Below are 18,392 nucleotides of genomic sequence, written 5' to 3' on the forward strand. Positions count from 1 at the left end.
ACAATTGTATTTTCAGGGTACCACCACCGAAACAGAAATAAGAAAAAGAAGATTGAGCTCTTACCAGATTTCGATGGAGTTGATGGAAGAATCTGCAGCAAGGCAAAGAGCCATGAGTATAGCCAGTATACTCACAAACACCATGGAAGGTACCGGGTTGGGGGGGGGGCAGGAATATGTTTGGCCATGTATTGTGCTGATATCACTCTTAAAAGAGGGCCACTTCTATTTCAGTGGAAAGTAAGCATTGTTAAGTGCTGAACCCTGAGGCATTCATTGAGCATTTCCATTGTTTAGAGTGATTCATGTTGATTCAGCCCTTGTAAAATTCCCTAATTTTATTTCCACCTCCCTGTCAGGCAGATGTTAAAATGGTTTTTCAGGTGATTTTTGCAACGTCTCTAATGATGGCATGCCTGGCCTTCCTGGGTAACAGGTATTTCTGATGCACCAAAGAAGAAAGGAATCTTCCTGTTCTTAGTGGCACGAGAAGCAATTAGTTTGTACCAAAACTTGTGCCTCATCTACCTCATCTAAGTGCTAACCCTTCAAAATGGAAGTGGTTGGCGAACCAAGGGAAGACAATTGTAGCCTTGTGTACACGCCAGTCAGATTTTTATTGTTTGTGGCCAACGCCCATTACAATATAAATCACAAAACAACCACAATGGACAATCCAATACAAGGGTAAGTAAAAGCATCAAGTTTTGGAATTACACATAATCGAAACTTAAAATGATAAATCATTTATAGTTTTTAAAAATCCCTTGGCAGTTTTTTTTTTAAAGTATCCTGTAACATTCTCATTTTTAGGTAACAAACTTGCTAACATCAGCCAGCAACCATCTAATTTTGTAATAATTGGATAATCCTATGTAGTGTATAGTTCTGGCTGTTCGTTGCAGAAAGCCGATTTATTTTTTATTTTTTTAACCAATCTCTTGCCTATAAAATATTCTTCCAGAACTTGAAGAATCCAGACAGAAGTGTCCGCCATGCTGGTATAGATTTGCAAACACGTTCTTGATCTGGGATTGCTGGCCTCCTTGGCTAAAAGTGAAGCACATCATGAATTTGATAGTGATGGATCCATTTGTGGATCTTGCTATCACCGTCTGCATTGTTTTGAATACGCTGTTTATGGCTATGGAGCACTATCCGATGACTCCCTATTTCAACCATGTCCTTTATGTTGGAAACTTGGTATGTGAACAATTATTTATTCACGTGATCTTATAATAGGAATCCTTAAGGCAATGTACAATGCGGTATACAAGAATTTTGAAATGTAACTCAATTAAAAAGAGAAGCTGAGTAAAAAGCAGTGGAATGTACCAGAATTGAGATGCACAGAATCCAGATATGCAGCACCATCTTGAAAAAATTTCCTGAGTAACAGGGGAGATTTTCAGTGGCATCTAAAATTATCTGAAGAAAGTGTGCATGCACACGAAAGCTCATACCGATAACAAACTTAGTTGGTCTCTAAGGTGCTACTGGACGGAATTTTTAAAATTTTGTTTTATCTAAAATTAAATCAGTGATGAGCATCACTGGGTTTCCCTGATGAAAGTTATTTAGCAAACATGCTGTAAAAGTCCTGCTCCAAGATTACCAGGTTTAATCGCCTGGAGGAAAGGGCTGGATTTTCAGGCTCTCTTTATGAACCCCTCAGGTGTCCCCGAAAGTGGGTGAGAGAGCCCCCATTCAACAAATTCTAACTGCCATCCCAGAGCCCGAACAGGACATCCTCTATGGACTCCAAAGAGGGTCTCCTCATGAGCCAGAGGTGCAGCGGGGCTTTGCTGAGGTCCTTCAGCCTCCTAGCTAACAGCTGGCATGTGGGAAAACCACGCCTCAACTGAGCAAGCCCCCATGCTCTTTGGGCTCGTTAAGCTGCTCAACTGAAGCATGGAAGCCCCTCCCTGCCTCAGCTGAGCAAGGCCCCACCCTGCTGAGGGAGGAGCTCGTTAAGCAGCTCAACTGAAGTGCGGAAGCCCCTCCCTGCCTCAGCTGAGCCAGGCCCCACGTTGCTGAGGGAGGAGCTCGTTAAGCAGCTCAACTGAAGCGTGGAAGCCCCTCCCTGCCTCAGCTGAGCCAGGCCCCACGTTGCTGAGGGAGGAGCTCGTTAAGCAGCTCAACTGAAGCACGGAAGCCCCTCCCTGCCTCAGCTGAGCCAGGCCCCACCCTGCTGAGGGAGGAGCTCGTTAAGCAGCTCAACTGAAGCACGAAAGCCCCTCCCTGCCTCAGCTGAGCCAGGCCCCACCCTGCTGAGGGAGGAGCTCGTTAAGCAGCTCAACTGAAGCACGAAAGCCCCTCCCTGCCTCAGCTGAGCCAGGCCCCACCCTGCTGAGGGAGGAGCTCGTTAAGCAACTCAACTGAACCGCGGAAGCCCCTCCCTGCCTCAGCTGAGCCAGGCCCCACCCTGCTGAGGGAGGAGCTCGTTAAGCAGCTCAACTGAAGCGCGGAAGCCCCTCCCTGCCTCAGCTGAGCCAGGCCCCACGTTGCTGAGGGAGGAGCTCGTTAAGCAGCTCAACTGAAGCGCGGAAGCCCCTCCCTGCCTCAGCTGAGCCAGGCCCCACCCTGCTGAGGGAGGAGCTCGTTAAGCAGCTCAACTGAAGCACGAAAGCCCCTCCCTGCCTCAGCTGAGCCAGGCCCCACCCTGCTGAGGGAGGAGCTCGTTAAGCAACTCAACTGAACCGCGGAAGCCCCTCCCTGCCTCAGCTGAGCCAGGCCCCACCCTCCTGAGGGAGGAGCTCGTTAAGCAGCTCAACTGAAGCGCGGAAGCCCCTCCCTGCCTCAGCTGAGCCAGGCCCCACGTTGCTGAGGGAGGAGCTCGTTAAGCAGCTCAACTGAAGCGCGGAAGCCCCTCCCTGCCTCAGCTGAGCCAGGCCCCACCCTGCTGAGGGAGGAGCTCGTTAAGCAGCTCAACTGAAGCACGAAAGCCCCTCCCTGCCTCAGCTGAGCCAGGCCCCACCCTGCTGAGGGAGGAGCTCGTTAAGCAGCTCAACTGAAGCACGAAAGCCCCTCCCTGCCTCAGCTGAGCCAGGCCCCACCCTGCTGAGGGAGGAGCTCGTTAAGCAGCTCAACTGAAGCACGAAAGCCCCTCCCTGCCTCAGCTGAGCCAGGCCCCACCCTGCTGAGGGAGGAGCTCGTTAAGCAGCTCAACTGAAGCGCAGAAGCCCCTCCCTGCCTCAGCTGAGCCAGGCCCCACCCTGCTGAGGGAGGAGCTCGTTAAGCAGCTCAACTGAAGCGCGGAAGCCCCTCCCTGCCTCAGCTGAGCCAGGCCCCACCCTCCTGAGGGAGGAGCTCCCCCTTGCCTCAGCTGAGCAGCCTCAACAAGCTTCTGATTGCCAAGGGGATGCACCCCCCAGCTCAAAAAGATCGCCTTTAGGCTGGGTCTTCTGAGGGAGGTGTGTTCCGGCACCTTTTTCCCTAGAAAAAAAGCACCGAGGGGCACTATTGCCGTGGTTTTGCCCCACTAGACACACCACTCCTGCCCCACAGGATAAAGGAAATGCTTGTGGACAGTGCTATTTTTCTGAAAAAAGAGGTGCCAGAATTCACCATGAATTCACCCTTGCTCTCCTATAGTGGTGCCCACCTGAGAGGTGCCAGAACTGAGTTCTAGTGAGTTCTAGTGAGTTCCGGCTGCAAAAAAATAAATTAAAAAAATGGCCTGCTTGTGGGTAACTAGAAATATCTACTTCAAACTTGTCACCGTCTTTCGCTTGAAAATAAAGCTATGCACAATAAAGGAAAGTAGTTGCTAATGCCCTAAAAATCACTGCTGTTAACCAAACAGGTGTATTTTGTGTGCTTTTTAAAGTTTGATTGCACTGTGTTTGTTAAAATGAATAATCACCATCCTAATTCCACAGGTGTGGGTCTCCTTAGCAAAGCCATTGGGAAGACTAGCGGGAAATGACTATGCAAAGCTCTTAAACAGATGACTCTCTTTGCATCCCGCCCCTATTACCTTCGCTTCTTTAGGCTCTCATTAATGAAAATGCGATTACGAATTTTATTTGACAATATTAGAGAATCTTAGCCCATGTAATCTAAGCTGCTTTGCAGAGATCATTTGTGGAGCAACACTTAGGCTTAGCCTATATAATTTTTTCACAAGCTGATTTAGTCGTGCCGCCATTGTTCCAGCGCAGAATTGTCTGCAACGCTGGAAAGTTTGTAGATCACATTGCCATCTCATTACCTTTGTTCAGTAAAACAAATTTCTTAGGAACCTAATATTTCAAAAAGTGCTTTAAAATAAGAAAAAAGACCATCATAATAATGTTACCACTTTAGTAGTGTGGTGGTGGAATATTTAACAGTACCATTCTGATAATCCAAATTAATTCTAATATATTAGTGCCTGACCTAAAAGTCCCCATTTATGTCCTCACACGTCCCCAGACAGAAATTATACCTTTATGGACCTTTCATTTTCCTAGAACACGAAGCTATATCAGCTTTTAATGTGAAAGATGAACACAAATAGAAGAAATATTCGTACCTGTGTAATTTAACACTGTTCAAGTTCCAGCGAATGACCTACTGATTTAGAGGTGCTGATTCAGAATGCATAAGAACAGCACATTTGGCTGGTGCCCTTAGTGCCAGATATAATTAGATTATGCCATCTATGCACACTGTATTATGTTCCCCCCTTTTCTGTTATTATCATTATTACAATTGATTTATAAGCTGCACCATTGTCTCAAGGTGGTTTACACATGAAGTGTTCTAGGGGCCATCAAAAGTATTCTTAAATCCCCATTGCGGGTATCTTAGGGTGCAGGTGCAAGTGAGCGGTGCAGAAAATCGAAACAGACTACAGTACTCAGACCATTTACTTCAGCATGTGAGGTGTGACTTGCAATCCACCTATTTTCCAGTTAATTTAGGGCTGGTTCCCAAAGGCCAGTGAGCCTCGTGTGAGTGTTATCAGGAGTGTGCAGGATTGCTAGGTTCATATTCCAGAGGCACTTGCACAGAAACACTGATCACATCCACGCATGCCTTCCTCCAAGAACCCTGGGAATTTTCACATACCTACAATTCTTAGCACTCTTAGCAAGCTGGAGTTTGTGGTAACAATGAAATATTTGTGTTCCAGATCACTTGTTTTAAAACATATGTGGGAAACAGGTACGCGCTGTAGGGTACTCCCATCTGAAGCAGTCTTCATACAGTATTAACTTTAATTAGGGACGAGTGCTGGTTCACAATGTCCTCCCTGCTGGTACTCATTTAAAAACCTCAAGTCTTTTACTCTCTTAATCTCTTAACCTCATTTTGTTGGTTTCCATCCAAAGGAAGTTAATTTACTATTATTTGGTGGCCTGCTTTGTAGCTTGGCAATTGATTATGAGCCTTTTCCTTCTTCTCCTTTTCAGCCAAAGGAAATTACGATGAAAGTCCTTGATTACTTCTACGTAATTTAAAAATTAATCGTTTTAAAATTAAGTGTTTCGTTTTTAACAGAAAAACGTTAACTGAAGGGGCTTCAGAAGTGACAGGAGAATGTCTCCGCAGAAATGAAAAGTTCAAGCAAAAGTATTTTTTAAAATGACCCAAATGTTAGGGATATTGAAGATAAGAGCATTTTTCTGCTATGTTACCTCAAAATATCTGCCACCCTATTTTTTACTATGACAGCATTCCAGAATATGAAATGCAGTAGGATGTGAATAATATATAGAGAGAGATTGCTATCCTAATGCTGATCTAGCATTCATTCCACAGGATTACACAATGAAAGACCACCCTAAACTCACCATTTTAAAGCGGTGAGCCTCTTTGGAATCAATTATACTTCATTTCAAATAATTTTTTTAGTTTGTAAACTTAGTATTCAATTGGGCTAGTTTAATTTAAAAGAACTCAAATGAAGTGTAAACTAATTCATTATACTTGCACTTAGGTCTTCACTGGGATCTTCACTGCAGAAATGGTCCTCAAGATAATAGCCATGGATCCTTATTACTATTTCCAAGAAGGCTGGAATATTTTTGATGGCATCATTGTCAGCTTGAGTTTGATGGAGCTGGGTCTTGCAAACGTGGAAGGGTTGTCAGTCCTAAGATCCTTCAGACTGGTAAATGTGCAAATAGTACCACACAAGTTTTCACATAATTCCCAGTGTTTATAGGCAGAATGCAATATTGGCTTCGGCGTATTTGAAAGAAACTGAGATCAAAATTTTTTACTGCTTTGAATTTAATAAGTATCGCTTGTGAAATTTGTTAACTGATTAGTAACTCCACCATGTTCCTTGAATTCATGCTTTAATCTAGTTTATAAAACGAATGTCATTCCAAAAGGATTTGACACATATACCAAATGTGAACTGATGGCTACTGTAGAAATGCTAATTGCAATGGAAAAAATATGTGAATGCAGTTATAAATGCTCAGTATGTGGCCTGTTTCTCATTCATTTCCTAAATTCCACTAAATGTATATAAGCAGTTGTTCCTCCTTCTTTCTCTAAATTTTGACCAAATGTATTATGTTTTCATTTCTGAAGCTAAAATACAAAACACATGGAGAAGTATTTTGAGTAGTAATGATAATGTCTTATTGTTATTGTTTTCCAGCTCCGGGTTTTCAAATTGGCAAAATCCTGGCCGACGCTAAATATGCTGATCAAAATTATTGGCAATTCTGTGGGAGCTTTGGGAAATCTGACTTTGGTTCTGGCCATCATTGTCTTCATTTTTGCCGTGGTGGGCATGCAGCTGTTCGGCAAAAGCTACAAGGAATGTGTGTGCAAGATTGCAGAAGACTGTGAGCTTCCACGCTGGCACATGAACGACTTTTTCCACTCTTTCTTGATCGTGTTCCGAGTCCTTTGCGGAGAATGGATAGAAACCATGTGGGACTGTATGGAAGTTGCAGGTCAAACCATGTGCCTCATTGTCTTCATGCTGGTCATGGTGATTGGAAACCTCGTGGTATGTAAATCAGGCTTTTTGAAAAGTATTAGGATGTCCAATAAACGCTGTTTTGTAGAAAAATCACTAGGGCAGAGTTTAACTCTGGGTCCTTATTAAGCTTTGCATAGTATTAATGTGAATGGTTTTACAAGGCTAGTTTTCTTGGAAGAACAATTTGGCCACAGAAGAAAAATATGTTATTCTAGTTTGCCATGAGAAAAACAGAGGAGAAACTATGTGTCGGAACAGAAGTGCTTCTTTGTCTACGCACATTATGTTTTAGAAAAAATGCAGCTGTACTTAGATCTTCCCTATATAGGCTGAGAAATTTGTGTTTTAAAACAAAGCGGTCTATTGATTGGCCCACTGTGTGTGTCTCCTTCCTCCTCCTCCTCCTCTTCCTTTGTTGATCTTCTTTTTCTGTACAATAGAAACCTGTATTGGTTTTGTTCTTTCCCCCACCTTTTAGGTACTGAACCTCTTTCTGGCCTTGCTTCTGAGCTCCTTTAGTTCAGATAACCTCGCTGCTACTGATGACGATAACGAAATAAACAATCTTCAGATTGCCGTGGCAAGAATTCAGAAGGGAGTAGATTATGTAAAGAAAAAATTACGAGAGGTTGTCGAAAAAGGCGTTGTCAGGAGGCAGAAAGCTGTGGAGGATATCAAAGCCCTCGAAGAACTAAGCAACAAGAAAGACAACTACATTTCCAACCATATGATGGTTGAAATAACTAGAGATGTTAATTACCTGAGAGATGGGAATGGAACCACAAGTGGTGTGGGCACAGGCAGCAGTGTGGAAAAATACATTATTGATGAAAATGATTATATGTCATTCATAAATAATCCAGGCCTTACTGTGACTGTACCAATGGCAGTTGGAGAGTCGGATTTTGAAAATATAAATACAGAGGAATTTAGCAGCGAATCTGAAATTGAAGAAGGCAAAGAGGTAGGATTTTATACACACACACATATATATACACAAGCACATGTGAAATGAAGCTGAAAACTAATGAAAAATACAATTTTGAATGTATTTTATTGACATTGTCGTATTTATGTCTCTGCACATGTAGCAGTGCTGCAAGATTAGGCAGTTCTTACTTCATAGCAACCTTCTTACCGCTTATTAGTTCCTTTCTTATTGTAAGCGTGTGTTTGGTTTACAATGGTGACATTTCTCCCATGGTGTGAAATTTTGAATGTGTGGGGGTCATGGTGCACGAGGAGGGGACTGTTAATTTCCCTTCTCAGCTATGAGCCCACCCTGAAAATTCCCTCACAGATCATTTAAAAATACTCCTACTAGGGCCAATAGGAGGTGATTCCCCCCAAGCCTTATAGGGGAAAGGGCAAGGAGAGAGGGATGGGGGCTGAATGGGGAGACCCTACAGGTTGAATCAGACCTATGGACTAACTTACTCCTGATGGGCTTACTCCTGGTGTCAACAGTGCTGAGCTAGATGGAGCTATAGCCAGTATAAGACAACTTCCTATGTCCCCATGTTCTCTTGCACATGAGAGTCTTGCAACTCACCTTTCATGCTCTGCTATGCAGTAGCAACAGAACATCAGGTTGAATGGTAAAAGAGCTCGCCTCATCAGAGAAGGTGAAAGCTCAGGGAAGGTGTCTGTAAGGGTGTAGAGGAGTTGGAGTCAATGATGCCCCCTTGCCACACACCTCAAGTTCCTTAGAGCATTCCCCTGGAAGCTGGTATTTAAAAAGCTGAACAAAAGTGGGGTGGGGGGGAGAGAGACTGTTAACTTAGATGTAAAAAAACAGCTCTGCCCTGCTTTCCTCACATCCGTGCTAATGGGAAACGACTGTTCAGACTATCACTGAAGCCTAAAAGAAAATGTAAAGTGGTTTTGAGGAAAACCGCACTAGGCAGAGGCCTACGGGAATGGGCTGGCCAGGATCCAAACCCTTCATGTGCAAACAGAAAGTGTGTCTGATCCACACATAGGAATACGTGTGTGAGAGAGATAGTTTGAGTAGCAGCCCTTCGCACCTCATGGAGTGCTGTTCTGGGGGACCTTAAGCTTGGAGGAGTTTCAAGGTGCTTCCCATGAGGGAACAGAGAACTACATCTAAGCACTTGGGACTGCAGCTGTGCTGAATAATCCTTGAAGCATTTTACTTGATAGATTGCTACCGAAACATCAAGTATTCAAGTTCTTGAGTATTATTTAGTCACCTATATGAATACTCCAGAAAAGATATATAATCAAACAAAACTTTTTATGGAAGGGAATAAAATGACATAAATTCAGGAAAAATGAAGTCTGGATATCTATTTAGGTTCTGAGGTGATCTTGCCTTGGAAATGTATGGTTTTCACATTGGGAAAAGCTTTAAAGTATGGCATTTCCTATTTTAGACAGAAGTATCTCTTTTTGTCCCAATCTCTTGCTTCCATAGACTTGATTCTTCTTATATGCTGGATTTGTATTTTTTACTACTGACTGATTAAATACTTGGTGGTTTGGCGACGTGCACAATTATTGACAGGTATTTATTAGAGCTGGCTGTATTCAGTGGGTCATCTTGACATCAAAAATTTTATTTGATTCCAGCATGAGTCAGAATGGCCAAAGAAATGATCTGCTAACATTAATATAAACTGCTATCTAATGTGACAATAATCTCAGTGAGTGGCATTGATGAATAGAAAACATAAATGAAGCCTAGCCAAATGAAGAATACATCCTACTTTATAGAGGGCAGCCCTCTATTTGAAACGCCGTCAGAGGACACTCCTCTGTTTCAAGGCAACCTCTGTTCAAATGCCTGTCTGGTCCAAGTCTCCTTTTAAAATATTAAGGCATTGGTTTGCATCAAATTTGCAAATAACGTAAGTAAAAATCCAACAAAATCTCACCAAAATGGGGAATTCCTATGGCCAGTTGTGCAAATAGCTACTAAATGTTGCTAAACTTTTCACCAGTAATTCTATATGGTGTGTTCTGGAAGCACTGGACATTTTTAAAAAATAAGATTATCTTTTAAAGTTTCAAAGCCAAAATGCTTTTTGTGCATTTGTATGCTGTAAAATTTACTCTTACAGCTCTCTCTCTCTCTTTTTCCTGTTCTCAATAATTTCTTGTAGTGGTTTCTTAACCAGTTATGTAACATTTATAAGAAGTGCATCGCCAATTCCTTCCTCTAGACTATTCTCTCCATCATTCCTTTTCTTGTCATTAGGTCTTTGGTGTTCTGGTCTTGAAGTACTATAGTTAAATGAATTCACTGATTGGTTGAGAGCTGGGTTCATTTTCTTACCCAGTGACACTTCACCTGTTATTAGTAGTTTTGATTTTGATTTTTTTTAAAGGATATTTGTTTCCTAATACCTGGCTGAGAATATATTCTGTGCAGCTTATTTTATTTATTTTCAAACTGATGTTTAATTTGCAATTTTATTTATCTTAAATTGGAGCGTAACTGTGTCCAAAACTAATGGAAGTGTTTCTCCTCAATAGAAGCAACTGTTGCTTTCTTCTTCTTTTCAGTTGTGTGGCTCAAAACTTTGAGGGTTGTGCAGGAGCATAACTTGCAAGATTCATACAATAGAAAGAGACACATTTAGTTTCACACATTCATTCCTCAGCCCCTCCCCTGGAATTTTCATAATTAAGGTCAAGGGGAAGCCTGTTGAATTGAGAAGCTCCAGGACATCTTTGCAGAAAAGATCTGAAACAACAGCCCTTCCCTCAAAAAAGGAACAGTAGAGGTCTCAGTTGCTGAGGAAAACAAACTTCTTGCCATTTCTATCTTTTTTTCTGTCTTTGGTTCATCAGATCCTTCTGCAACCTATTGATTACAGTGTAAAATGCAGAATGGTTAAGAAACCAGAAAGGGGAAGAGAATAAGCCTTTTCTCTTTATGCTAAATAATACATTAATTTAGGCTGTAGTCCAAGAGACCACTGATGATGGACAGACCATTTTTTAACAAGTGACAATATATTTCTGGATTAAAATAGGAATCCTAACAAAGGGGAGATCACATTGCAGAAGAAGGAGCTTTGCCAGATCAAAATGTTCCAGAACAGGGGCATCGTGGTTCTTTCTTTAACAAAGTAATAGAAATCTAGGATGTCTTCCACTCCCCCAAAAAAACAAGTTGTCTGTCACATTAGAATGAAGAACTTCACTTAAACAGTTGTGTTCCTGTGTGTGCTTATTTGCAGTAAATTCCAATTTAACTCAGAGAGACTTGCTTCTGAATGCTCATGTGTATATCTGGCTCCAGTCAACTTTGGGGAGGAGCTCTCCAACTCAGTCTCCTAACACCAGCATTTTTCCTTGCCATAGCTGGCTCGCCTGGGGAGTAAGAGTGAATTTAAGTGGGGGGAAAGAAGGCCCAGTGTCCACAGTTGGCTCAGTGGTCCCGTTCTCCTGGCTGATCCCTACAATGCCAGCTGCTGATTGTGGATCCAGACTCATGCTTCAGAAGGAAGTGGGATACATAATCCCAGGATCCTCTCCTGATCTCTTAACCATAGTTTAACAACTGTAGGCGTTACATCACCAGCTCATGAAACAAAACAAAGTAGCTGTGACTGCTAATCCTTCTTCATAGTGATCCCTGTTACTCTGATTATGCACACATAGACCATGTGGGGAATCTGTGGCCTTCCACTTGTTGTTAGACTACAACTCCCACCATTCTTGACCATTGGCCATGCTGGGTGGTGATGATGGGAGTTAGATCCTGACAATATCTAGAAGGCTGCAGATTCACTGGCCCTGATGTAGAAGGTTCTTAAGGATGTAAACTGAATTCTGCAACCAGCCAGTTATCTGTATATACCTTTTCTTGCAAGTTTGATAATGATATCTTTAGCTCTCTTTCTCTCTCCCCCCCCCTTCCTGAAAATGTACTAAAGCCATGTGTGAATGCTAGCCTCCAAAGAGCAAAAGACTGGAGGTAATATGTCATGAACTTCATTGCCTGCCATTCTTACTTCTCACAGGGGTAAAACCAAGCAGGAGCAATCAAGAATGCAGCTCTGGTCCTTTTTAACCAGGTAGATTCAACGTACCGCCACTCTTGCACAGGTTACCTAAGCAAGTTATACATACATAATCACACTTTTCTGGTGAATATTGACTGGCCTGCATGCTACCGAGCTATGTTTCCTTCCCTGCCCATTGCAAGACGGTCTAGACATGCACAGCTGCTCTCTGCTGAGTCCTGTGACTCACACATCACAGCATGGTCAGGCAAGATTGGCAACCCCAACATACATTTTGATTCTGTTAATGACTTTTCTAGATGTATTTGATTATCAAGTCCTTTCAATAGCTACTGCATGACCTATAGGTTTTGTAAGATGGATCATGAACTGACAAGAATGTTGAACTCTCCAAAGGCCAAGGGGGAAAAAGGGAGCATGCATAGTTTTTAAAAACAATAAAAACAACCCTTTTTGATTCAGCCCTTATAAATGTGGCACATATTTAATACTGTCTTCTTCAGAAGGGGACGGCGACGGGTTAAATGAATATAATTTCTGATTTTAATTGCTTCTTGGGTTTCTCTGTTCTATCTATCTATATATATACATACACATCTTTCTTGAACTGTTCTTCCAAGCTGTTGTCATGCAAGGTTCTCTAGACCTAATACAATTCCTCTAGAATTTGTTTGAGGATTTTCACATATATATATATTATGATTCGGTACAGACTATAGGCAAAAAAGTAGTCATGGGCAGAGCAATTGTATGGGGAAGAGAGAATCTATGGTTGGAAGAACAGTCAAAGCACTCTCAATCTAGCACCAAGCAAGGCAGTAGGTGGAGAGGTTGGAGAGGAAATAAATATGACAGCTCCCAGGCTGACATATTTCCCTCCCATGTCAGAGGTGGGATTGGGATCTGCCCTGATCCACCCATTTTCCCTCCCTATCTGTACTGGAGCATTAATAGCAGAAGGGGGATGGTTGTGGAGGTTTCCATGGACACCACAAGGAAGGTTCCAGGTTCCAGGGCAAACCTGCTTCCTCTCTGCCATTGGAGAGGGACGTCTTCTGTATCCTATGGTTGCTGGGATACCCCCTGGGGATTACAGGGTTGTATCCTCATTGTTGTTTCTTTTTTAAAAAAAATATAAAAAATATCTTTATCAAACAATGCATTTAAAACAAAGAAACAAACAGAAAGGGGTACATGTTTTCTGATCAATTATTTGATTTTGATATTGGATATTAATAGTGGTAAAACAGAATAAATGCCAAATTCAAACTAATAATTCATATTCGTTCTTCAGAAAATGCTCTATAGTTAATCCTGTGCTTTTAAAATTCCCAGAACATTTGCTTTCATTTTTTTAAAGCAAACATTTGTTGATATTTTAGCCAAAAAAAGGTGATACTTCTGCAATCTGAGTGATGCTTGCTGTTCCAATTCAGAAGGTTTCAGTGGCAGCTGCCAGGCAAGCAGCAAGTGAAGAGATGGTCCTTGCCTTTAACAATAAGTTGCTGAAAGCTGTGGTAATAATGAAATCACAAGATGTTATAATATTGCAGCGTTTGTACTAGCTACTGAGCTTTCACACTTATTCACAAACGAGTTAGAACTCTAAAAACAACTTGGTTTGTTCAGGTTTTAATCTTCTCTGATCCTCAAAAGTAGGTAATAGCCAATTTAAAAAAATAATTAAAGTCAAAATAAAGTGACTAATTCTACTATTGACATATTGCTGTTCACTAACAGACAGGTCAAATAACAGCAAAAAAAGTATTTGATGAGACTCCTGGGCTAGGCGGCGGTACCACACAGAATGCCTTTCTGTGTTGTTTGCTGTCCGAAACAGACTACAACTGCTACAGGGATCTGCATCCGCATATCAACTTTCCCCATTACCTGGCCATATCTTTTACTGTGGGAGTGAATTCCCTCCTGCCCAGCAGGAGAAATTCCCTCCAGCCCAGAGGTAGAGAAATGCATTGCATAATGGTCCAGTTCATGCAGTGCGTTCTCCTAGACCAGGGATGTCCAACTTCCAAGAGACTGCAATCTACTCCCACTATAATAACACTGGCAGTGATCTACCCTTTGGATTAACCAAAGTTGTTGAGCTTTCTTGGGGGAGACCCATTTTTTTGCAAATGGATTTACTCTCCGTTTTTGGTTATATCTTTTGGCAATGCAATAACTGGCCACTCTGATCAGTGCGCTATTGGTAAACTTAAGAAAGACATTAAGAAATCATTTTAAGCAAATTGTTGAAGACTGCTTTATTGGAGTATAAAACACAAATATTGTCAGGCTGCAGTTCAGGAAGAGGCTTTGGTTGAAGGGGTGAGAAACTTTTTTTGGGGGTCTTACTCTCTATGCAACTGAAACCTTTTTTAAAAAAAAAATCAGAAATGTGACTGAATTGTAAAAGAAAATGAGAATTATTTATCTGAGAGTTTGTCAAGTCTCAGGGCAATTTAGAATGTTCAAACCATATCTCAAGCTGACTTATCCTTGATAATTTATAATGGCTGAATCCCTTTGTTTATTTTACTGTCACCTGAATCATGAAATGGTTTGTAAAGCTTTTAACATGTGTATAATGGCCTGCTCCTGCTCCCACTGAAACAGTGTCCAGCGAAAAGCAAATGAGAGCAAGACCGGGCTTTAAGTGAATGCTTTAACAATGGAAATGAGCCCCACTAACATGCTGTTGGGCAAAGCTTGTGTTGATTATTCTTTTGTGGGCAAAAAACCCAAGAGCTGTGCTCAAATCCAAAAGAGGCTGCTAAAGTGGTTGTCCTATTGCTACCTACTCCTATTTAGATGATAACTGCTGCGTACTGTCCAATGTTTTATGATTCCAATTATTTTTTTCCCCATATCATCATTTTTTTAAAAAAGAAGAAGGTGGGTTTCTGCTTTTCTTGGTGCAGTTTCACTAGTATTGCACAGGCTTCTGCTCTAGTCAAGCATGTTGTTTTGCTGATTCAGGCCTTGGGAATGCTGCATCATCAACAAATGCTTTCTAATGTGTTCCTTGCGGGTAATATGATGTTCCCTCCCTAGTAGCGCACAGCGGTGACCTTTGAGAGGTCTCTAATGGAAAACGGCCTGGTAACATCTTGTCAAACGGTTCGTTTTTTTTAAAAAAATGCAAAAGTAATTGTGTAAGTCAGGGATTGGGAAGCTGTGCCACAGCAAATGCTGCCGGACCAAAATTCCCAACGCACCTGACGATCGGACATGCTGGCTGGAGCTTCTGGCAGTTGGGAGTCCAACAACTTCTAGAAAGCCACAGGATTCCCATTCCGGGTATAAGTTATATGAGGATGTTTTTCCTAGTTTGCTTGTTTGAATAAGAATGCTCATCAGAGGAGAGATACCTGTTGTTCTTTTAAATTTAAATTACGGTATCAGGATTTTAATTCTTTTAAATGTAGCATGAATTGTATAATTTGCTAGAATTATTAGAGTTGTTTAAACTTGGGTCTGATTCTGTTGTTTAAGGATGCGCTGTAGCCAGTTTTAAAAAAAATGCTCAGCTTGACCTGGTTCATAGATAACAAGGAATCATTATTCCCCACTTTACGGATGAGTCGTGGCATGCCTCAGGCTTGTGAACTTCCCATTTGACAATTCTCACCTTTCTTATCAGGAATTTTCAGTGTTGAACTAACCACAGTTCCCTGTGACATCCAAGTTCAGGGAACCAGAGTTTGTTCCATCTGTGTTTTCAGAACAACACTGAAACTGAAATCAAGGTTTGTTCTCACCATAGTTTTAATGTATGCCATGGAGAGCTGTGGTTTGTTTAAAACTAGAAGTGAAGGCATCTGATCTTTCGGAGCAAAGGAGCAGGAGAAGGGAGTGGGGAGTGCATGAGCCCAAGATTCACCATAGCTCATTCATGAAGCAGTAAACCATGGTATCCTGTTACATCTAAACCAGGCTATTCAGTTTGGGTGGTTGCAGATTTTGCATTAAGTTAATGGTTTCAATTTAAATTGTGTAATATCAGATGAATAATACATGGATTGGTTTAATATAGCTGTTCAAGTTGGGAGGCATTTTGCTTTCAATATACCCAACTAAATGAAACACAAATCCTCCTCGCTGTGTGCTGAAGAAATCTTCACTGTGTTCAGTTGCAAATTTTTCTTTGAGCTAGCCTTTAAAATTGCAGTGGCAGGAGGGAATGAGCCTTTAAAAATGTGCATCAGTTAAGAAATGTGACTTAATACAAAAGGAGCTCTTAAAACTTCCTTTCTTGCTTAAAGTAGGATCAGTATGCTTACAGTCAAGGTATGTTTTGTTTTATCTGTTAGGAAATAATATCTGCTGTTCCTGCTATGTTTGGCTATTAAGTCCTATCCAACTGGGGAAGGAGAGGTAGGAAGCACATGCAGCTGGGGGATGATCATATTGAATTTAAAAAGGGAATAAAGTAAAGTACATTCACATATTTTACAAACGACACGTTGTAAAGATGGTGTTGCTGTAATGCCAACTGAGAAATCAGTTTATGGGATATACAAATATATATTGTTAAGCATATATGCCATTGCAAATTTAAAACAATGGCGTTTGAGTTTGATTGCAGACATAAACACGATTCTGCAATGGACAGTTGTGAAAACCCAAATGCCAGTTTCTTCATCCCCCAGTTAAAGTAAGTAGCTGGAAACGTGCTAATACAGAAGTAACCAAACATTGAAGTTTACTTTCTGACAAACATATTGTTACTATCATTAGTTCAGACTTATACTGAATGAGTTGGCCATATGCAGTTCTGCTCACCCCTCCCCATTTGTGTAATGTCTGAATAGGACTGCAGCCTAAACATTCAAACCCAGAGACTGAATGGGTTATTTACTTGTATAAAGGCATGGTTGATTTTACTACTTACCGGTAATCTATCATCTTGGTTCTCATATTTATTCTCATATTTTAAACTTAATTTGTTTCAGCAAGCTAACTACTGGAGAATTCTTCCTGGTTTTTTAATTTGCCTAACAGCAAAATGCATCCAGATTAGTTCAAAAATGTCATGCTCAAATTCTCAAGTGATGTAATTCTGTAAAAGCTCAGTTTTAGTCAGCTTCTTCACAGCACAAAATCAGTAAAATTACATATTCTTCACCACCACTTAAGGAATTGCACCATCAGGGCCAAGTTAGACATGATGCCATTCATGTAATTAGCAATTACAAAGAGGGCATGAATAATTACTTTATGTAGCCACATAGGTTTCCAGCTCAAAGAATTCCTTTTTGTATTTTAATATGATACAGAAATATATATGCATAATCCTCCCTTTGACATGTCAGTACAAATTGCCAAACAAATTGCTTTAACAAACTTAGATCAACCTTTGTTTAATTTGCTAAGAATATAGGTCAGGATTTCTAGCGTTAGTGCAAACTGTGTAACATTGAACAGTTTGATATTATTGGTAATTGTTTTTGCTTTTTACATAATATTTCATAATGTTTTAAAGGGTGTCAGTATAAAAATTATTTAAAGTTGAAGAGTGAATTTCTAATGAAACTATTTCAGAACATGCTAATGTTAACATTGAAAAAGCTATTCCAAATATAACACATGAGGATGCATAAATATAGGACAAATTCACAAGTTATCCATCAGATGCTGATCTAGTGAAAGATGTTCCTTTGCCAGGATAGCGTAACCATACAGTTGCCAATTTTGAACTGAATGCCTCTGAGCATGCACAGAGAGTCCCCTCTCCCAAAAGGGGGAAACAACAGAATGGGAATTTATAAACAACTGCCTGGAACAACTTTCCTGTTGGATACAATATAAATAAGCAAGCAAGGGACCAACTGATCAAACCCCCACTGGCAGATCTGCTGGGAAAATCTGAAGCCTCCCATATTAAATAGCAGGTCTAATGATATTACACTGGCCGTGGCAGAGTTTCTTTCAGAAGTAAAAAGAAACAAAGATAATCAAGCTATAGACAAAACAAAATGACTGCTTTGGTTTCTCTCTCTTTCGTGGTTGGCTGTCTTGGCTGTATTTTGTTCTGAAATTGTTCTATGGGTCTTTGGACCGCGATAAAGATTCATTGTAATATAAATAATGTGCTAAACTCGCTGCCACTGCACTGCAAAACTTGCCAAGTGCCCGTCTACTTACAGAGTTTATATGGGCAAAGTCTCCTGAGCATGTGCAGTATAATTTTCTGTCTGAAGTTGTAAAATGTAATTTGGTATTTTATACATTTTGGTTCAGTCTGGCTGCCTAGAACAGTGGTGCCTCCAATGGGTGCTTCATTCAGTGAGAGACAGCATGTCACAAAAAGCCAGGCAGACACTCAATAGTGGGGGAAAGCTTTCCTCATGCTTGACGGCTGGGTGGCTGCCTTACCTGTTTAGTGGTGGCCAGGAACCTTGTGTTCATCCTTAAACGACGCTGTTTCTGGGCAGGTGGCAGTGTAGGTCACCCGGATCTAC

The 18,392-nt window shown here is 41.2% G+C and overlaps 1 protein-coding gene across 2 annotated transcripts in view; it reads left to right on the top strand.

The window, feature by feature from the left end:
- The window catches only part of LOC310744881 (sodium channel protein type 2 subunit alpha-like), a 75,703-nt gene that overhangs the window by 32,609 nt on the left and 24,702 nt on the right, over positions 1-18,392 (top strand). For both annotated transcript variants that reach the window (XM_083576792.1, XM_083576793.1), the window contains exons 14-18: positions 17-149; positions 965-1,203; positions 5,927-6,100; positions 6,602-6,958; positions 7,410-7,895. In XM_083576792.1, the coding sequence (XP_083432918.1) occupies positions 17-149; positions 965-1,203; positions 5,927-6,100; positions 6,602-6,958; positions 7,410-7,895 (1,389 nt within the window). The remainder of the gene's footprint in view (positions 1-16; positions 150-964; positions 1,204-5,926; positions 6,101-6,601; positions 6,959-7,409; positions 7,896-18,392) is intronic.

This window comes from Podarcis filfolensis, assembly GCF_964270895.1.
Source record: "Podarcis filfolensis genome assembly, chromosome: 1".
NCBI classification, from domain to species: domain Eukaryota; kingdom Metazoa; phylum Chordata; class Lepidosauria; order Squamata; family Lacertidae; genus Podarcis; species Podarcis filfolensis.